The 22,860-nt window shown below is 33.8% G+C and overlaps 3 protein-coding genes across 3 annotated transcripts in view; all 3 read right to left on the bottom strand.

The window, feature by feature from the left end:
• LOC134279540 (putative ankyrin repeat protein RF_0381) overlaps positions 1–4,880 on the bottom strand; it is a gene marked incomplete at its 3' end in the record, with an annotated part of 18,320 nt that extends 13,440 nt beyond the window's left edge. The window contains exons 1-4 of the mRNA XM_062761946.1: positions 4,589–4,880; positions 3,895–4,248; positions 2,990–3,341; positions 1,308–1,658 (exon numbers count right to left, since the gene is read on the bottom strand). Of these exons, the coding sequence (XP_062617930.1) occupies positions 1,308–1,658; positions 2,990–3,056 (418 nt within the window). The remainder of the gene's footprint in view (positions 1–1,307; positions 1,659–2,989; positions 3,342–3,894; positions 4,249–4,588) is intronic.
• On the bottom strand, positions 3,825–12,917 carry LOC134279539 (ankyrin-3-like). The gene is made up of 5 exons (XM_062761945.1): positions 12,740–12,917; positions 5,037–5,297; positions 4,589–4,897; positions 4,116–4,248; positions 3,825–3,846 (listed from the first exon to the last, which is right to left on the bottom strand). Exons 1-5 carry the CDS (start codon positions 12,915–12,917, stop codon positions 3,825–3,827), a joined length of 903 nt encoding a protein of 300 aa, XP_062617929.1.
• On the bottom strand, positions 12,740–16,845 carry LOC134279538 (ankyrin-1-like). Its single transcript, XM_062761944.1, has 4 exons — positions 16,741–16,845; positions 14,205–14,546; positions 13,493–13,621; positions 12,740–13,064 (listed from the first exon to the last, which is right to left on the bottom strand). Exons 1-4 carry the CDS (start codon positions 16,841–16,843, stop codon positions 13,012–13,014), a joined length of 627 nt encoding a protein of 208 aa, XP_062617928.1. The 5' UTR covers positions 16,844–16,845; the 3' UTR covers positions 12,740–13,011.
• Between the last annotated feature and the right edge of the window lie 6,015 nt (positions 16,846–22,860).

A 22,860-nucleotide genomic window follows, 5' to 3' on the forward strand; every position in this document is an offset into this window, starting at 1 on the left:
GATACTAATAAATCCCGTTAAACAACTTCCCAGCTAAAAAAAAATGTTCAAACTTTGAGGTGGGGTCAATATTCAACAGGGTCAATTTTCAACTTGTTGACGTCATCAGGTGTAAGAAAAAAAATTATCAAGCTGTTGAAAAATGACCCCGGGTATAAATTCAACGACTTTTAGTCTCAATATTCAACGTTGAAAAATGACCCCGGTTCAATATTCAACGTTGAAAAATGACCCCCGGGTCAATTTTCAACTCGGGTCAATATTCAACGTTACACCGGCTAACAAGATGGCGACTCCCATGAGAGAATTTACTTTTTAAACAAAGATATGTGGGTTAGGTATAACAGTTGCAACGCCGCAGTCGGTAATCTACTTTTTTTTTATGATGGAACGCAAACATTATACCCAAACTAGAGGTACTGTGCGCAATGAGCTCACTAAATGATACCCCCCGCCTCCCATAATGTCTATGTGTAGTCTTGTTTTCCCCAGACTCTTGCTCTCGAGACTTTGCCCGGATGAGAGTCTGGTCTGATTCCTATTCTATTTTTGTAACCAGTAGAGGTCGCTAAACCAGCCAACAAGATGGCGGCTCCCATGAGAGAATTTACTTTTTAAAAAAAGATATGTGCGTTTTTTGTTCCTTGTAAAGCAGACAGAGGTATTCTATTATAAAACCAGATAAAAGTAAAGGCGCAGCCTCTCACTTTTTAAAGAATACAGATCTTAGCATCGAAGAGAATGTATCAGCCAATGAAAATCCAAACCGATTTCTCGGTAAGCCTCGACTTAAAATTACAAAAATAGAATAGGAATCAGACCAGACTCTCGCTAGGGCAAAGTTTCGAGAGCGAGAGTCGGGGGAAAACGAGACTAGTCTTATGTGTTGCTATATATTGTTGTACGATAATGTGTAAAGAGGAATAACTCGTCCCATCAAATGTTATCCAGAAGCTTCTATATGTGACGTCATAGGTAAACATATAATGACATGTTTTGCTATGGGAAACCTAAAATACGCGTCGAATAAAAAAGTAAAATAGGAGGTGCACAATGGCAATATGTAATAAAGATTCTGTGAAAGTTTCATTAAATTTCACTCAGTAGTATGTGAGGAGTATGTATTTAAATCTGCACTAATCATCTACCAGGTACCATGCATAAAAAAGTGACAAAATTACAATTTCTTCTTTGTGAATTTTGAATTTTTGCCATCCAGTAAAAACTAAGCATGACCTTACTGACTGTTAAGCTTTTGTTGATAGACCCCCCCCCCCTTTTTTTTAAAAACAATTTTAAAACATTACCTCTCTGATCTTTTACCAGAACAGATAGAATGGAATCGTACATCACATGCAGTGCATTTAATTTACTCGGCAGATCGTTCACCCTCGCTCCATTCTTCAGTAAAATATGAACACATTTAGCATTAAATGTTTCTATTGCTTGAATTAAAGGATTTTTCTCAAGTTTTTCTTGGTTTGGATTTCCGCCGAATTTTATCAAAAGTTTAACGATGGACGATACTTCATCTTCAGTGTGATATTTTGCGTTTTTTAGGATTAAATATAAAGGAGTCTCGTAGTCTGAATTCGTGTCGTTTGGAGAAAGACCCTGCTCTAGCAGGTAGCTGACCATTTCTACAACGCTGCCGATACCTGAAAAATAATTCCTCACACGTTGTTATAATTTTAATGTTATCAATACAAACAGTACACTTAATTATATATATATATATATATATATATATATATATATTTAATGAACATTTTATTATATTGCGCTGTTAAAAAAGTGCTTTATAAACTTTATATATATACGAGTCATATTCACATTAAATTATGCATTTTATTTCTCTTCTGTGTCCAAAGGTAACAACCTTGGACAAATATTTAACCAAATTTTAAATTCTGATCCTCTTATGGACCTGCTGTTCTTGAAATATATCTGAAACATTATTTCCTGTATTCCCATGAGCAAAATTTTTTTTTCATCTTTTCCAATATTATATAGAAATTTTTAAAACAACCCCATAACTTAAAGAAAAGGCCCATAATTGACCATATGGCTCACTTGAACACTGTAACAAGGAAAAAACTAAGAACATTATAGTATTGAAAAGCTTTAATGCTGTATTGGTCCCAACCTACCCCTACAAAGAGTTGGTATGACTTGAACAAAATTGAATATACACTAATTAAGAATACTTACCTTTTTTACTGTGACTTTTTTCCCTACAAGTTTGAACTTCTATTGTGACCCTATCCTACTCCTGGGGATAATTATTTGAAAAATACTGTAATCTTCACTATCTGGGCATCTTCTATATAAATATGTCCAATTATGGCTTTGCTGTTTTTGAGAAGATTTTCAAAGATATCTCCTATGCATTACTATGTAAAATTTTTATTTCCCCACCCAACCATGGGGACATGATTTGAACAAACTTGAATCTACACTACCTGAGGATGCTTCCACATAAGTTTCATAATTTCTGGCACAGTGGTTCTTGAGAATAAGATTTTTAAAAGGTTCAATGTTTCACAAATTCACGATAAACTGCTCTTGAAAGAAGGCGTGCCCTTTTATTTGAACAAACTTGAATCTCCTTTACCCAAGAATACTTTGTGGCATGGCTATGTAGTTCTTGAGAAGAAGACGCCAACGACGAAGGACAACGGACAAATTTCGATCAGAAAAGCTCACTTGAGCAAAACCGCTTTTATGAAAGGAAAGTTTACTTATGTCTTTTGTTGCTCACTGAATGTCTTGAAAATCATACTTGTAAAAGTTCTGACGACAATGCACTTATTTGGACACTTAGTGACCCCTTAGATACTAAATTAACACCTTTTATTCTGCAAGAAATATTACAATTTCACGAAAACTGTATTTCAATATCTGGACTCAACGAGGAATTATTTTTTTAAATAGGAAATGAAAATTATATGCAGCACAGACTGACAAAGTGAACCGTGACTTTGCTTACCTGAAGACAAACAAAGATGCAGACACGAGTTTTCATCCTTGTCTTTTAAATGCAAGTTAGCCCCCATTTCAACCAGAGTTTTCAATTTGGACAAATTTCCAGTAGAGGCAGCGATGTGCACCTCCGAGATTCTTCTATCAGATTCACAAACAACTTCTTCATTGCATGCAAGTAGGGAAGCAATTTCATCCCGCAAACTTTTAAAATTTTCCGATTTTTTTGTAAATGTCAGACTTCAAGTACAAATCAAGAGGTGTAGAGCCTTTATAAAGTTCAGTCAGGCTTCCTCCAGCCTTCTTGTGGAACTCTATATACTCGATGCATTCTTTTAACAAATTTGGTGTAATAACAACTACCAAAAGAAAATGGCAATACTCGGTGCATTTTTTAAAACCAACTTGGTGTAATAACTACTACCAAAAGAAAATGGGAAATGCAAAGTCATTTACGCTGTAAAAAACTTAATAATCATGAATCCTTATAACCATTAATTTCTTTGTTTTTTAAATAGTTCAGCGCCTAAAATAATTCTTAAAGGAGTCAAAGAAAGAAAGAGAAAACGTTTTCAACATGCGTAATCCCACAATCAATCAGTAAATAAGCAGAATTTTCGAGCTAGTTCTGTGCGTAACCACAGGTGCTCGTAAACAGGATTATCCCTACCCCCCTTCCCCCAACCCTGTGAATAGAAATTGCATATGATTGATATATTTCTGTGATTTTCAAATAGAAACATATAGATTAAATTGCCAGAGATTAGAAAAGAAGAAAACAATCAGATTTTTATTTAATATTGAAAAGGGTGGGGGGAAGGAGGGGGGCAGGGTTAATCCTGTCAACGAGCACTGTGTGCGTAACTACAAGAAATGGAAATAAATAAAAGTAAAAATGCTAGTAACACTTACTTTTATAAAAGTCGAAAGGTAGCCAACAATCATGTAAAATACCCCTTTCTGACTTTTTAACAGACAGGTCCGCCCCTCTCCTTACTAAGGCTTTCATCAATGCGAAATGTTGATGTTTACAAGCCAGCTGTAACAGAGAAGTTAATTCGGTCTCTATACATTTCGCTCCAGCGTTCAGTAAATGTTCTATAATTGAGCCTATGCATTTGTATGTGGAATACCCATCCCTGAGGTAAAATTTTCGGTACTTTTCTACTGTCTTCTGAAGCACAGTTTTCCCTGATGTATCTTGGACATCCAGATCGGCGTTACTTTTTATTATCAAGGATATTGTGTCCAGTTTTGACGCAATATCTAAAAAAGAGAATTGTATACGTTCATATGTAATCAAAGTTAAGTTAATATTAGAATTATGGGAAAAATGGCATTTGTAATTCAATGCAATGGAGTTATAGAGTAGTATCTTTAATACGCTAAATAATATTTCAATTATGAATTGTCAGAAAATAATAAAAATACAAGTCAAGATTTTATAATTTATCTTGCATATGAAGTATAGGTCTCATTTGCTCGAGAAATTATTTACTAGTTAATTACGAAAGAAAGTTAAGCTAAAAAAAAATTAGCTAGAACGAAAATTTGAATACCGGTATTCACATGTTCTTACAAAGCGCTAAATAAAATATCGTCGAACCTGGAGAATCACAGAGAACGTGTAAAATGTTCCTTCTTGCTGTCGCTGTAACATCTGCACCTCTTTCCATCAGTTTTCTGATCACATCAGTTGCATTTTGATAACAAAAGTAATCAAATGGCGTGTCTCCTTTACTGTTTCTTCTGTTTACATTAATGTGTTTATTTGTGTTGAGCATCAATAATGCCACTCTTTGATATAATTTAGCATCATGAATTTGGGATACATTCAAAAATGCAGTAAAATGCAAATCAGTAATATGATTTGAACCTTTTTCTAGGAGCAATATTTCCAAGGCTCTAAGACTTTCTGCAAAACAAAAAATAAGGGAAATTAAACAATTCAATAACTTTTGTGTCTTTTATTGCCTCAACATTATTGATTGTGGCATGAAATTTGCAAAAACTTGAATCAGAACTAAACAAATTGCAAATTTTAAAATGTTTACCTGTTGCAATACATTTTTCGAAGGCATCAACATTTCCCTGTCCTTTGTGAAGAGGATCTGCTCCTGCTTGCAGCAACTTTCGGATGTCATCTTTATTTTTCGAGGCTAAACAGGCACAAGCAAGATTCAGTGGGGAATCAGCGTTTTCATCCTCGATGTTTGGATCCCTGGTCAAAGGCAGTAAAATATCCAATATCTTCTGGGATTTTGATTTTACATATGCTTGAGGTAACCATGGATCGTATAATTCGTCTTTATTTTCTGTAAAAAAAAAAGTAAAAATGGATGAACATGGTTGCATAATAAACATGTATATTATTTAATGGTAAATAAAATTCAAATGCTTGGTTAAAAAAATCTTTGATAAACCAATACTAAAATGAAAAAGAGACACTCCCTTCAAAAATAATTGAGATTAATTTAAAATGTAAATAAAAGTTTGATTCTAAACTTTAATAAATTTAATTAAATATTGAGAGGAGAGAAGATCTATTCGACTTTTAAAAATCATGTTTCCTATATTACCCCCTTGAGGGAATAGAAATCTTGAAGCGACACATGCAATGACTGAATATACATGGATACCGAAACAATACGAGACTAAAATAGCAAGCCGTTATTTTCTACCACATATACTTTTCAACAAGTTTTGAAATTTCAAAAATAACAAAAAAATCATCTTTTATGTTTTGAACACATAAACAAGAGGCCTACGGGCCTTATAGGTCACCTGAGTATTGTGCAACAACTTTCAAACAATTAAATTTGGTTCGTGTTTTAAACCAGAGGCCATGAAATTCGCAATTCACAATTTTGAAAGAGGTACCATTGCTTATCATAATTTTGACGTCGCGCATAGTATTGGGGTTTGAAATTGCGTAACTTGTAACACTGCAAACGACGGGCTTAAGTATTTTTGGTCATTTTATCGTTTGGCTACATAGATTTTTCTGCAAATATGTACACTGCTTTTCTTATGTCCGGTGATGATGTCGTACATTTATTCATAATTTCCCAATTCACTGGTCGATTTCGACTGTAAGTAAAATTGAAAGGGTTCTGTAATATGCCATGATCTTGTCAAGTCACAAGAAAAGATAGAATGTTTGGTAAAGATTTTTTTAATATAACAGGCCTGGTTCTTTTCGTAAAACTAAGTTGATAAATGAAATGTGCACATCAAGAGGTAGTCAAATGTTTCATTAAAAATTTTAAGCAAGTAGCAGGACAGATTAATAGAGCGATTTTGATGTCTAGTCTGCTTTGTTACTACGACACAAATATGCGTATGATAGTATTTAACCGGGCGTATTGCACCAATATTAGCTGTATTTTCTATTTACTGGGAAAGCTTGAAACAAATAAAATCTTATTTTTATAATGTGCAAATAAATAAAATTTTGTATTTAAAGAAACAATAAAAACTAGTGCTAATTGTAACGGGGACCGTTACAGATGTTCCCCAAACGCTCCCCATGTCCCTTATCGTGCCTTATTCCTCTAAGACCTTTTATAAATATGCTAAGTATCCCAGGATTTCATTTAAGAATATAAAAGTTACAATGATATCAACTATATATTGTTTAACGTTTTGCATGCGCGCACACGTACATGTACATGTATATGCAAGATGATTATGGCATGTTGATTAAGCGATTAACATATATATCTTTCTATCCCGCGAATCAAAGAAAAAAATACATATATAAATTTACCATTTTTCAAGCATATGTCATTTTTTTAATATATCGATTCACATTTTATTTCTCTACTTATTTTAACCTCGGGCTCAAAGTTGGTTTTATTCCGACGACAAGGCAGGGTTAAAGTCGACTAAGGGTATCACGCCAATACTTAACCAATCAAAATGAACTTATTCAATAGTAGTTCCATACATGGAAAAGGGATTTTCCTTTCTGTTCAGAATTTTTTAAATATTTCCTCTCAGGCCATTTTGACAATTCTGATACCTGTGCCTGGTAAATTTTATATACTTTGTAAATAAATATATAAAGGTTTTTTGACCGGAACTATTCATTTTTTCCAATGCATAGGGAGCTACTCTCTGGGTTTTACAAGAGATGTTTAAAAAGACATTCGTGTCATCTAATGTGACCAATATTGTTTAACACCTTCTTATTAATATTTTTTTTCATGTAAGCAAATATCTGATTATTTTACGAGGGAGCGTACATGTATATTGATTTTTAATATACCGAAAATCGCTATTTCTGGGGATTGCGTAATTCTAAAAAAATTCAAATAAATTTCAAAGGTAAATTAAACAAAGGATGCTTGGTATTAAAATATTATTTCAAATCAGTAGAATTGAATGCTATTAACGACATCTGAATAAATAGGCTATAAAAGGCTTATATGCCAACTTTGGTCATCTGCACTTTAATTTTAAACACGACAGGATTTGTAATTTTTTCTGTATAAATTAATAATTTCTATATACTTTGGAAACTCAAATGAAATATTTTAATACACTTTCCTCGAGCTCTTTTCTGAAGTTTTCCTGAAATTTTATGTGGGTCCGAGGTGTTATTTGAGTTTAACAGTGATTCTCTACGTTGCCATTAATTTGATTTGTTTGTATATGTGTGTGTGTGGGGGGGTATTTTTATTCTTAACCTATTTAACGTTGGAGTTGAATCTTGTATCTTATTCCAAGATCTTAAGATTGATTGTGACATTTGGATGAAAGGTCAAGGTCATTAAAAACCACCACCTCTTTAACTTCTAACCTGTCAACCGAAATAAACTCTGAAAGGTGTTTCTAGATACATGTACATGTACTTCATGTTTCTCTTTTACCCTTGGGTCAAGGACAAAGGTTAAGGTCGATTTCAAGTTCATAGGTCAAGGTGATTTTGGTAAATAGCTAATATCAACATTTTATTCAGGTTACCAGTGACCTTGACCTAAGTTTCAAGGTCAAGGGTAAAAAGATCTGCATGCTTCAGTATGTTACATGTCTTGACATTTAGAAGTCCTTAATTCTGCATGAACATCAAACACTCAAGTATACTGTCTTTTAATACATTGTGTGCGGTCGCACGTGCATGCACGTCCATGCATTTACTTTTGATAGTAGTATAATGTAGGCAATCATTATATCTATTCATATTTGAAATTTCACCCTGTATTATTCAGAACCAAGAAAGTTGTAGGCATTTGAAGTTTTAGCCAATCAGATTGCAGCACACGTGCATGTGCGTGCGTTCATGATTATTCTTATATATCATGCTGTAGATCTTCATAATGTAAGACTATGTTCAAAATTTCAAAGGATTTTGTCAGAAAACAAAATAGATATTTAGACTTTTAGTTTCAGCCAATCGCAGCGAAGGGCACCTGCATGCGCGTGAGATCTTGCTATTTTGACCATGTCATCATGTCTATACTACTATTATATCCTTATATTATGAGTTTCAAAGCATTTCATCCAATATTTAAAAAGTTACGGCTAAATCTATTATATTGGTCATTTCACGTGTTACACGTGCGCGCACATGCACGCACGTGCGCGCAAAATGACCTTCGTTCCGCACATCTACATAACATACCTAGTGACCCTAAAAAGGTTTCACCTAGATCGGATGAGTAGTTTACGAGAACACTCGCGGACAAAAAAGTACCGGAGAACAAAGAAAAAATTCAGAAAAAGTAAAAACAATATGTTCCCAAACTTCGTTTGGGGAACATAATAAGGAGACTAATTGTTCAGATTACAATTTTGATTTTAATTCAGATAACAATATGAAGCCTTTTCACCTTCTTGAGTGTTTTCATATCATTTGGCTTCAAGAAAAGAAGTTAAAAGCAAAAAAATTAATAAAACAGCAAAATTCTAATTTTCTACTACCGTGTTTTTAAGATCGGGCTCGGGGTTGGTTATATTCAATAGTAGTTCCATACATGGAAAAGGGATTTTCCTTTCTGTTCAGAATTTTTTTTAATATTTCCTCTCAGGCCATTTTGACAATTCTGATACCTGTGCCTGGTAAATTTTATATACTTTGTAAATAAATATATAAAGGTTTTTTGACCGGAACTATTCATTTTTTCCAATGCATAGGGAGCTACTCTCTGGGTTTTACAAGAGATGTTTAAAAAGACATTCGTGTCATCTAATGTGACCAATATTGTTTAACACCTTCTTATTAATATTTTTTTTCATGTAAGCAAATATCTGATTATTTTACGAAGGAGCGTACATGTATATTGATTTTTAATATACCGAAAATCGCTATTTCTGGGGATTGCGTAATTCTAAAAAAATTCAAATAAATTTCAAAGGTAAATTAAACAAAGGATGCTTGGTATTAAAATATTATTTCAAATCAGTAGAATTGAATGCTATTAACGACATCTGAATAAATAGGCTATAAAAGGCTTATATGCCAACTTTGGTCATCTGCACTTTAATTTTAAACACGACAGGATTTGTAATTTTTTCTGTATAAATTAATAATTTCTATATACTTTGGAAACTCAAATGAAATATTTTAATACACTTTCCTCGAGCTCTTTTCTGAAGTTTTCCTGAAATTTTATGTGGGTCCGAGGTGTTATTTGAGTTTAACAGTGATTCTCTACGTTGCCATTAATTTGATTTGTTTGTGTGTGTGTGTGGGGGGGGGTATTTTTATTCTTAACCTATTTAACTTTGGAGCTGAATCTTGTATCTTATTCCAAGAACTTAAGATTGATTGTGACATTTGGATGAAAGGTCAAGGTCATTAAAAACCACCACCTCTTTAACTTCTAACCTGTCAACCGAAAGAAACTCTGAAAGGTGTTTCTAGATACATGTACATGTACTTCATGTTTTTTTTTACCCTTGGGTCAAGGACAAAGGTTAAGGTCGATTTCAAGTTCATAGGTCAAGGTGATTTTGGTAAATAGCTAATATCAACATTTTATTCAGGTTACCAGTGACCTTGACCTAAGTTTCAAGGTCAAGGGTAAAAAGATCTGCATGCTTCAGTATGTTACATGTCTTGACATTTAGAAGTCCTTAATTCTGCATGAACATCAAACACTCAAGTATACTGTCTTTTAATACATTGTGTGCGGTCGCACGTGCATGCACGTCCATGCATTTACTTTTGATAGTAGTATAATGTAGGCAATCATTATATCTATTCATATTTGAAATTTCACCCTGTATTATTCAGAACCAAGAAAGTTGTAGGCATTTGAAGTTTTAGCCAATCAGATTGCAGCACACGTGCATGTGCGTGCGTTCATGATTATTCTTATATATCATGCTGTAGATCTTCATAATGTAAGACTATGTTCAAAATTTCAAAGGATTTTGTCAGAAAACAAAATAGATATTTAGACTTTTAGTTTCAGCCAATCGCAGCGAAGGGCACCTGCATGCGCGTGAGATCTTGCTATTTTGACCATGTCATCATGTCTATACTACTATTATATCCTTATATTATGAGTTTCAAAGCATTTCATCCAATATTTAAAAAGTTACGGCTAAATCTATTATATTGGTCATTTCACGTGTTACACGTGCGCGCACATGCACGCACGTGCGCGCAAAATGACCTTCGTTCCGCACATCTACATAACATACCTAGTGACCCTAAAAAGGTTTCACCTAGATCGGATGAGTAGTTTACGAGAACACTCGCGGACAAAAAAGTACCGGAGAACAAAGAAAAAATTCAGAAAAAGTAAAAACAATATGTTCCCAAACTTCGTTTGGGGAACATAATAAGACATTTTTAAGAAAACGGTAGCAAAAATTGGATGTCTAGTCTAATTTGTTACGCCTTTAATTTTTTACGTTTTTACGCTCAAACGACGTATGCAATAACGTCAGCAAAGTATATGTTGACGTTACAAAATCAGCCTCAATTCTGTGCGCGACATATATAGACTTAGCATGCTTACTCTATTTAATTAATACCCAGAGGTAGATCAGAGTAACATTAAGAGAAAATGCACTTCCACTTTATAACCAGTTGTGCATCTCATCCCAAAGGAACCACTGATCCTGGGGCCACATATTTCAAAATTTTGCAAATTTTATCATAAAATGGTTGATTAACACCAAAGAGCAGATTTCAAAGCATTAAATTTATTTTCAGACTTTGCACCCCCTCACCCCCGACCCAGGGAAGGGGCGGGGTGCATAAAATTAACCATTTTGCTAGGTCACCTTTCTTCATCATGAATATATATATTTGGATCATTGGCATAAAACCCAGGAGCAAAGGAAAGATTTTCAAAGAATTAATGTATTTTCACTATATAATCAATAGAGTCCCGCCCTAACACCAGAACCCATGACCCGGGGGCCATAAAATTCATAATTTTAGAAAAGGATTCTTGCTTATCATAACTATGTACTAAGTTTATTTAATACTTAGAAGGCCCTGGGGAAGAATAGTGCATGCACTAACCAGGTTACCTTCTTTAAATAAAGTATTTATTATTATTATTATTATTATTATTATTATTATAATACTCAGGAGCACAGAAGAAGATTTTAAAAGAATAAATGCATTTTCACTATATGATCAATAGAGCCCTGCCCTAACACCAAAGCCCCTGACCCTGGGGCCATAAATTCAAAATTTTGGATGAGGCACTCTTGATGATCAACATAACTATTTACTTACATAGTTTATCTAATACCCAGAAGCAGAGAAGAAGATTTTCAAAAAATTAATGCATTTTCACTATATAACCAATAGAGCCCCGCCTTAACACCAAAACCCCTGACCCTGGGGCCATAAAATTCACAATTTTGGAAGAGGCACTCTTGCTCATCATAACTATTTGCTTAGTTAGTTTATTTATTACCCAGGAGCAGAGAAGATTTTCAAAGAAATCATGCACATTTTCTCTATATAATATAAATAGCCCCGCCCTAGCACCCCTGACCCTAATTTTAGTGGTTTTGGTCCCACCCCTCAGGCCCCTGGGGGGGGGGGGGAGCGGGGACCATAAAATTCACAATTTTTGTTCCCCTTCACCCATAGATGCTGTATACCAAATTTGGTTGAAATTGGTTAAGTGGTTTCAGAGAAGAAGCTGAAAATGTTCAAATGTTAACACACGACGCACGACACACGACGACGGACGAAAACGGATAGCAAAAAAAAAAACAACAAAAAACTAGAGGTACTGTGAGCAATGAGCTCACTAAATGATACCCCCCGCCTCCTATATGGTTATATGTCCATGTTTTGCTGTGGCCGGGAAACCCGTGTCGGTGTGTCGGATCAAAAAGTAACAAATAGGAGGTGTACAATGGCAATGTGTAAAAAAAATTCTGCAAAAGTTTCATTCAATTTCACTCAGTGGCATAAGAGGAGTTGCGGATAAGAGATGGGTACCCCAAAGCATAACAGACAAACGAACGGACAGACATACAGACAGACGGACGGACATAACGATTACAGTATACCCTCCCACTTTTAAAGCAGGGGCTATAATAAGGTATAATGAAGTTATATTACTTCAGATATATTAAAGAAGGAAAAATCTACCATTTCTATGCAATATTATAATTTTATAATAGAAAGTGACCGAACGGCTGCGAAGGAACAGCCAATACCTATATTTACATTTAAAGGTGGATGCAGTGCGGCAAAGGGGAATTAAACCCCGGAAATTCTTTCACTAAGTGAATGCCCACCACTAGTCTTTACGAGACCGGTTTTAAATACCTGACGAGAAATAACGATGAAGTGGAATCTGTTGATGCTTTCCCCTATGATTTACATCTGCACCTCTATTGACCAAGATCTGAACAACGCCTTGAAGTCCGTTGGATACAGCCATATGTAAAACAGAGTCTTGTCCTTTTTCATATTCGTTGCATTTTGCCCCATACAAAAACATCATTTCGACTAATTCTTGAATCTTCGTTTCATTCCTGCTCTTCGATAATGATTTAATAATAATTTCCAGTGGCCGTCCGCCGGAGATATCACTGATATTAGGATCTGCCCCAGCTTCCAAAAGGAATTCGATTTACTGGCAGTACTTCATCTAGATAAAAATATTTTAAAGACTTTTCTGAGGTGTTTTTGTATATACATGTATCATATCCTATTCCAAGCACATAAATCTCGAAACACTCATTTTTGAATTACCCAGATATACTAGTATCACATAATTCATAAATGCATTCTTTAATCTATTTCAAATGAATCAATTTCGGTATTTCAAATGAAATGCAAGTGGGTCGTAAGAAATTTTAATTTTGATGAAGAAAATAATCTAAATACACGTCAAACAAATTAATCAATCTGATACACAACCTGTTCTTCTTTCTGAATGATTCATTTAACACCATCTATAAACGTTCTTGTACAAATAAAAATATGTCACTTTAAGCATACAATAAAAAGAGGGGGTAATTTTCAAACAAATATATTATTACAACTACTGTTAACTATTTACTTTTCTGTCCATACCTTTTCTTCGCTTGCACGATGATTTCAAACAAAACATTAATCCTGTGTTGCCTTCCAATTCTCGTTTATTCACATCAGAACCAGCTGCCAAAAGTTTCTGAATCATCTCTATTCGCCCTGTGATGTATCCTTTTGAATCATTTAATACATTTTCCTTGCATTAATACCAACTTGTAAAACATTAGAAGAATAGAATGAGGTATATTCAAATATTTCATCACAATAAACATATTACTTATTAGCAAATGAATCTTTTAGGAGCCTTATAAATTGTGAAAACATAGAATTAATTTTAGTACACCGAAAAATGTGATTGTTACTATAATGAATTACCCAGTCTTCTTTCAAACAAAGCAAATCGGGAGCAGAGCAAACACAGACCTCCTGAAACATCAGAGATGGGGTACGATGTCATAGAGGAGTAAGCTTCCCCTGTCGATCGAACAATTTTGTTCTAAACGCGGCACTAAGGGCCACTGATCACTGAGGGATCATTTTCGTGCCAGCACCTACTGCGACACCGGAACTTGATTTATAGAATCTCATCCAAGGGACCGGTCTCCACGTCCCACAGTGGGATTCTAACCTGCGACGTAATGACCAACTTCTTATTCCGCGGCTCTGGAGAGGACATTCTTACCACAACGTCACATTGCCGTTCGTTATCTTCGACTTTTACAAATAATTTTGAAGAGTTAAATGTCTGATTTACCGCTAGTAAGCTCCAAGTTTAAAACGGCATGAAGAGCAGTCAAACCAGATTTTCCTTCATGCTTTACATCCCCGCCAGCTTTCAATAAATAAGAAGCAACGTCCAGTTTACATCTCAAAAGTGAATTTATCAACGGAGAATTGCATCCTTTGAGGCATATATTTGGACCAGCTTTTTTCATAAGTAAGTCTTGAATATCTTCCATATTCAAATTTGTCTTTTCCTTTATCATTCGGTTTAGAGGAGTGTATCCTTCGTGGTTTACAGCATTTATATCCGTCCCACTTTTAAGCAGAAGCTCCAGAATTTCTCCTTTCTTTTTTCTTTTTAATGTAGTTGAACCTAAAATCATACTGAATAGCATACAAGTCTAAAATGAAATCGATTCTGTTTGTTAAATGTTATTAGTGATGCAAGTTATCATCAGATTCAAATCTATGTAAAACGTTTCTTATGCCCCTGTAATCGAAAATTCTGGGTAAATATTTTTGCCCTGTCCGTCTATCTGTCTGTTTGTGTGTCCGCCAAAACTTTAACCTTGCCCATTACTTCTGACTGGAAGGGGGTATGGCTTCCATATTTCACGAGTGTATTCCTTGTGATAAGACCTTTCGTTTGGAGACCTTTTGACCTTGGAGTTTGAAACAATTTCACACAAATAAAACTCAAACTTTTACTTTGGCCAAAACTTTGAACGGTTGATGCAAGGACTTTTATCCAAGAACTTTGACCTTTTGACTTGACTTTTTGGAGATTGACAAACTATTAAAAAACTTGAACCCTGGCCAGGGCAAGGTACTGGCTAGGGCTTTCATATTTAACATATGTAATTCTTGTGACAAGACTTTTCATTGGATACTAACAACTTTGACCTTGGGGTTTGACCTGCTTTTATAATTGATTTGCATTTGGGAACTTTAAACTTAACTAGGTTGCGATATGTGGGCGTCACTGTTTCAAAAAGACATCTTTTTATGTCCCAGTAAACAAAATTTCAGGGTTATATAGTTTTTGTAGTGTCCGTCCGTCTGTCTGTCTGTTTGTCCGCAAAAACTTTTACCTTGCCCATAACTTTTGATATAGTTGAGCTATGACTTTCATATTTCACGTGTATTCCTTGTGACAAGACCTTTCTATGGGTACCATTTGACCTTGGCCTTGGAGTTTTATCAACTTTTACATGAAAATTTTAAACTTTTACTTTGGCCATATCTTTTGAACAGTAGATACCAGGATATTTATACATCAAATATGTAATCTTTGTCAAAAGTCTTTTCATTGGATACCAACAACCTTGACCTTTTGACCTTGACATTGTAGATTTCCGTACTTGTGAAAAAACTTTAACCTTGGCCATAACTTTTGAACGGTAAGGGATAGTGCTTTCATACTACATATAATATTATTAAATGATAAGGAATTTTGGTGCTCTCTGATTGGTCTAGACGCCATTTACTAGTGTGTACCTCAGAGTGAGTTAACCTCAAATGACGTTCTGGGAGGTTTATTCGGGTTTTCCCTCTCGACCAACCATAGATTTGCTTACAGCTTTTTCGACCAATCAGATTGCGTGTTTCAAAGCATGTGTCGGTGTGAATGTAAAACATGTCAGACGCCATTACCAAGGAGATTACGAACTTTTGAAAGTAAATGGTTGAGCATTTATTGTTTATTAATATTGTTTTTAACTTTTTAACTAATATTTGTTTAGCTGTTGAAGTATATCAACATGTAAAAAGTGTAATTACACTTTACATTATGGATGTTTATATTTGAAGGAGACAAGAATGAAAGAGTCAGCAGTGTTGTAAAATTCCTCATCATTTAATAAAACGGTTATTGACTTTTGAATTCGGTCTACTCGTGACTATACAGACCTGGTCAGGTATTGGTTAACCTCGGCCTTCGGCCTCGGTCAACCTATACCTGACCAGGTCTGTATAGTCACGAGTAGACCTCATCAAAAGTCAATAATTGTATAATGTAATCCTTGTGAGAAGACCCTTCATTGGATACCAAAAACTTTGACCATTTGACCTTGACATTTGAGACTGACCTACTTTAAAAAAGCAAACCTTGACATTACTTTTAAAGGGTTAGAGCTAGTGCTTTTATATTTGACATATTTTATCCTTCTGACAAGACCTTTCATTTGATAACAAGAACTTTGACCTTGCAGTTTGACCAACTTAAAAAAAAATTTTCTTGGCCATAACTCTGAACGGTTAGGGCTAGGCCTTTCATACTCTATATATAAGTATTCTCTGTGGCAATACCTTTCATTTGATACCAAATACATTGACCTTCTGACCCTTGATTTCTGTACTTGTTGAAAAAACTTGAACATTGGCTTACTTTCAAATTTCACAATTGTTTTCCAATGAGAATACCCTACTTCTGTGCCAATTAATTACATCTGCATTTAAGAAAAGTTAAATCTTTGCTATGTTGCCATACGGGGGCATCAGTGTTTCACAAACACATCTTGTTTGTATATACTAGTAATAAATATATATTTACATGAAAGGAGACATACACAAATGATGCAATACGGTGTTTCCATTTTGGTCTTGAACTGTTGGATCTGCACCAATATCTAGAAGTTGCTTGATGAGACTGTAATTACTAACTGCTAACATCAAGCAAGATTCCTTCTTTATTCTGTCTGTCAGGATAAATTCCCTTTTTAAAGAAATTGAAAACAAATTTGAAAAGACCGTGCTTTTTCTCATTGTTTAAAACGAAACAGCCTTTATTTATCCTTACAGTCACTGGTGTGTTCACACTGCTTGCTTGGCTGTTCACTGAGGCTCCTGCTCCTAATAGGAGATTGAAGATTTCTGTGTTAGGGTCCTCTACTTCAAATTTACCTTGAAAGATAGGTTAAATATCTATACAAGACGTTAGGCTAAGAGATATTTTTTCATCGAGTTCAAGATTATTGTATTAAAGTTGATGGAATCTTGCATCAAAAAGATAAAGGGACGGTTTAAATCTTGCCCTGTGTTTTTCTTCAAAATAAAAGTGATGTAAAATAAGTTAAACTCATGTTTTCTGGATCTTTGGAATTCCATGCATAAGTATCATATTTGTTTCTCATTACCTTCTCAATGCTAATTGTGACGTCATAAATTTGTGCATTTTCACGTATTTTCTTTAAAAAAGTTGCAGAAGTCACTATTTCAATGAAATTTTTGTTTCAGTTGATATTGTCCACAGGCATCACCCACAAAGATTTTGAGATATGTGATTTTTCAAAGAACTTTACACAACATATCCAAAACATAAAGTTGGTCAGGGCTGTGGACACTACATGTATATTCTAAAGGAAAAGAACCTTTAAAATGATTTTTTAGATTTTTTTCTCTTTAAAATTGATATATATCAAATTAATGACGTCACATTTTCAGAATTGTATTCCTTCAAGACATATTCTTTCGGATTTATTACAATTATATTCTTGACTAATATTTCAGCCAGTTTCAAAACTTTTTGAAATCATGAAATTTTTAGGGCACAATAAAGCTTAAACCGTACCTTTTTTATTCATCATATAGTTTTAATAATTTTTAATTTTTTTTGTGTACTTGAAACAGCTGCATTTAGTTGTTTTTATTTATTTCTCAACATTTTAAAGGTTGGTTTAAGAATTTATTGCTTACCCTTGATACAACATTCATGTAATGCTGTAAATCCGTTCTTTCCATGGTGATTAACGTTTGCTCCTTGTCGGAGTAACAAATCCACAAGTTCAAATGACGAAAGTCTGACAGCTTTTATCAGAGGTGAAGCGAATCCCTCTTCACATTCGTTGACGGAGGCAAATTTTCAATCAAAATTTGAACAAGATTTACTAAGTTGCTTGCCTTAGAGAATTCTCCGTTCTCATCCAAAAATCTTTTTAGCAACGACTGTTTTTCACCAGTACCTACAATATGTATTTTATTGTATAAAAATGAACATGTAGGTGTATGTCAAATCATTCATTGTTTTGGTGTGTGTAAAATACATGTACTAGTACTGTATTTATAGCAGAAATATTCTCCGTGTATATTAAAAAGGTAATATAATTTATTTCTTTGGGAATTAATAAAGTTGAAAGTTCTTGATAATAAAATTTAAAGAAAATGTTTCATGTTGGTACCTTCAAAAGAATTGAGATAAACTTTCAGATATGCATAACGAGTATACTACATGTATATGATTATATTTAATAATTATGCAAGTCATAAGCTCATCAAATCAGACCGTGGAAGAATACTTTAAAACCTAGTTTAAGAAATAAACAACAATTTCAAAAAGTTTATAATATACTTTTTTGTATATAATCGAAAAGAGGGCTTCTCATCAGGTGTCATAACTGTTATGATCCATTATACCGTGAAATCCAATTTATCATATTGGGTTCATCTTGTTTAACATTACTATGTATTCCGTAAGTTTGTGTATATGGCCAGAAGCCATGATGTGTTGTAAAGAATTAATGCATTTCACTATATAATTAGTAGATGCTTCCTACATGTAACAACTGAACTCCTGACCCTGGGGCCATGAATTTAACAATTTTAGAAGGGGTACTTGCTCATCATAACTATGTACCTAGTTTGTTCAATATCCAGTAGCAGAGGATAAGAGTGTATAGTGTATTTTCACTTTATAATCAATACAGTCCAATTTTTTTACCAGAACCCCAAACAGGGGCTGAAATTCACAAATTTGAATTAGGAACTCGTGCTCATCATAACTATATACTTAGTAAGTTTATTCAGTACCAAAGAACAAAGAAGATTTTCAAAAAAAATATGTGTTTTAAGCAATAAATTAATACCAAAACCAATAGCGATTGCGGAGCGATTCCCCTTTCAGAGAAATCATGAAAACAGGAAACTGCCATGTATATTGCACAATATTGGAAAGCTTAGTGAACATTGTGATTTTGGTAGTTTTAATCTCCAGAAGCAGAGGAGAAAATTTTCAACTACATACATACTATATAGGCCTAATCTATATAGCTCTGCCCTAGCACCTGACCCAGGGGCCATGAATTTTACAAATTTGTTAGAAATCACTGTTTATAACAATCACACCAACACTTTGATTGATGACCATGAGATAAGAATTTTTTTAAATATTGCATATATTTTGGTGGTTTTTACCCCACACCTCAGGTTCAATAGGAGGGTGGGACAGGAACCTTGAAATTCACAATTAGTTTCTTCCCTTTACCCAAAAATACTATTTGACAAAATTGGATCAAATTGGTTGGCGGTTTCAGAAAATAAGATGAAGATGTTTGAGAAGACATGACTTTCAAATCTAATTACAATTCTTTTAGGACATCACTGCAGCCAATTTAACGTAGGAATCGGACAAGTCATTGAAGATATTAAGATGTGTGACGTCTGTCCTTTTAATTATAATTCTACTGAAGGATTTAAGTGTAGGTATTTTCATTCTTTGAATACATTTAAATGTACTTTAGGTATTATTTCTTTATTTCTTTTTTCTTCAACTTCAATCGTAATCTAAATTGTAAATTTACTCACCTGACAGCAACTTTTTTGATTTTTTACGATTTTTTTTTGTCGGATGACGGTAGATTCCAGAATCAAAACAAAGTTAAGACTTATGCAAATGTCTTGTTTTAACAGCAAACGTTATTAAGTTACGCGTAATAACGTAAAATCTACGCTTTTATTCGCGAAAATTATGAGTTATAACGCAAACGTTAGGCCTTTATTCTCGAAAGTTTCGCGTTATAACGTTTAAAATTTATTTTTTAACCAACGAAAATAAGCTCATTGGGCTTTCGAACGATATACACATATTCAAACAATAGCGAAAGATTGAACATGAAAAGCTGCCCTTCTAGGTCCGTAGAAGGAGTTAGAATTTATGAAACATGTTTATATTTGACCGGTGTTGTATAGTAGCCTTTCCCCCTAGCCATCTTTCCCCCCGGACACATGGCTATATAGTAGTTTTTCCCCCCGGGAAAATGGCTATATAGTAGATTTTCCCCCATAGAAAGATGGCTATATAGTGGGATTTCCCCTCTTTTATAGCCAGATTACCCCCAGGGAAAACCTACTATATAGTAGATTTTCCCCCCTTTTTTCATTCCGGTTAAGTTTATGGAGGACCATTCTTTGTAATAATTCGCAATACATGCGTATTTGAAAAGACATTGATTATCACCGACACGTAATTAAGTAGACTGACATTTCTTTTTGTTATGAAATCAATCCATTACGATAAGGAAATTGTTTTCACGAGTGGGACAGAACTTTTGTATTATATTTCACTTGTGAAATAATATAAAAAAATCTTGTCCCACTAGACGTGAAATAAATTCAATATCCAACCACCAACATTGAATATCCTCTACGAAAAAATATGTAACGTTCCAAATAATATATGTAACGTACTTCAGTCACTGTTCAAAACATCGATTTAAAGCCTAATCAGCTTTCCATAAACAATTTTCAAAAATCTAAACCAAAAACGTTAGGGGGGAAACCCTACTAAAAAATTGTCTATGTAGTAGCTTTTCTCCCTAGGGGGAAAAACTACTATATAGCCAGTTTTCCGGGGGGAAAAGCTACTATGGGGGAAAAACTACTATACAACACCGGCACAAGTGATTAACAAGGATAAATGGAAAATATCCTGTGTGAATCTATAAGAGAAATATGTCCCCTAACTGAATTCTGCTAGGGAAGTGTGTGCAGTTATTCAATCATGTATAAATAGCGATAAAGTATGAAAATTATCCCTTATATTGTTGGTAAGTTAAAGTAAAAATCATACTTGCCCCCAGCACTTTATACATGTGCGTTTCAGAGATTTCAATGAATCGATCAAAGTTTGTTTTGCACTTGTACCAACGCGCTTCTGTGCATCATTTAAGAATATCATTATTGTAAGTCACGTGACTAACAAAGTCAATTGAAATCACAAGAATGCTTTATTATAATGCTTGATTTAACTCTACTTACAAGTTGACTTCAAATTCTATCAAAGATAACATGCTTAAATTAAAATCTAGCCCAAAGTAAAGCGTTCATTTTTAATGCATGCCAAGCCATCGGACGGCCTTATCATAACTGCGTTTATAACTGCGCTTAACGAGGCCCGATCTACTTGAACTGCGCATACGTTTCAACGCAGCGTCGACTCACGCACGTCATAGTACCCTTGACTGCCGTCACAATTGAACACAATAACGTCACAATTAAAATGACGTCTAATTGCGCTAAAATGCTTCGCTGATCTTGCATACCTGGTAGCTCTATAAAATGTACATGTTGAAAGCTGGTATTTCCGTAATTTACATGTTTTTTAAAAATATTTTTTAATTAATAAACAACTTTGGATCATGATTTATTATGAGGTATCAATTTCTTGGTACATATGCATTAATTTTACCTTTTTTATTTCAATTTGTGAGTTAAAAAAAACAAACACTACAACCAAAAGTAAACGATTTTAGTCTTTCTCCTTGAACGTGTTGAAGTGTTTATACACACCCTTTTTTATTGAGGACTTAAATATGCATGGATTATCTTGAGTTAAAATAAATCAGTCTCTGAATCATTTAAATGCAACCCCCGATATATATTTTTTTCTATATACATGTATTACATGATATTAGTAAAATTCGTAATTTGTCGCCTTTACCCCCCCCCCCCCTTCTCCCACGTATATAACAATGTCGCGTTTTAAGAAAAAAATAGAGCATGGAGAGAAAATGATTTCAGAATGTAAGAATTATTTAGTTTTTAGAAACTAATACAGTATTGCAGTTGTTTGTTGATGTTATGTTAATCCACGGCGACTTATTTCATATCTAGTCGGATAAAATAAATCCCAGTTTTGAGTTTTGATATGCCCCCTTTTCACTGCAATAAAGGCTACCTCCAATTTTCTTTTCATTTTTTATGAGAAGAATGAAAATTGCATGATATATGTGAAAAACAAAACATTTCATCCTGTATTTTTTTTTTATTTTCAATTTCTTTGTTTTTTGGAGAGTTTTGCTATGTAATTGTGTATAAAAACACGAAAAATGGTCTATATCTTGACAGTGCCCCCATTTGACTACAATAAAGGCAAGGTAACAAAATTTCATTCAAATTTTTCTTAGCATAATACGTACAAAAATATTTCCAAAAATTAAAATTTTTTATCATTCCGTTTTCGTAATTTTCAACTTTGGAAAATCATAAAAGTTAAGGAAAAATTTCATTTGAGGTTGCAGAGAGTTTATGAACTTTAAATCCAAGTTCCTCTAAAATACATTTTATATAACAAGCCTTACAAACAAAGACAATGTTGTTACCTGCTTTGCCAGCATTCATTTTCATCAATCAAATCTTAAGTCTTCAAGAATAATATAAAATACAGGAATTTTTTTCAATTAGCAAGTTTTCGTAAAGTAACCGGTATTGAAAGTGCATGGGTACAGATTTGAGGTTAATATTTTCTGTATAATATTACTGATATATTTTAATAGCAATTCATGCAAAAATAAATTTAAAATCTTATTTCATTAAAAGTTATTAATTCTTCGAATTTTTACACGGGTTTGAAGGACACATCCATGCTCTTTCACAAATTTTAATTTTATTCTTAATTTTACTAATGAAAAATATTT

Source organism: Saccostrea cucullata, unplaced genomic scaffold, assembly GCF_032062105.1.
Source record: "Saccostrea cucullata isolate Sc308-1 unplaced genomic scaffold, CSIRO_AGI_Scuc_v1 ctg6102, whole genome shotgun sequence".
Classification (NCBI taxonomy): Eukaryota; Metazoa; Mollusca; class Bivalvia; order Ostreida; family Ostreidae; genus Saccostrea; species Saccostrea cuccullata.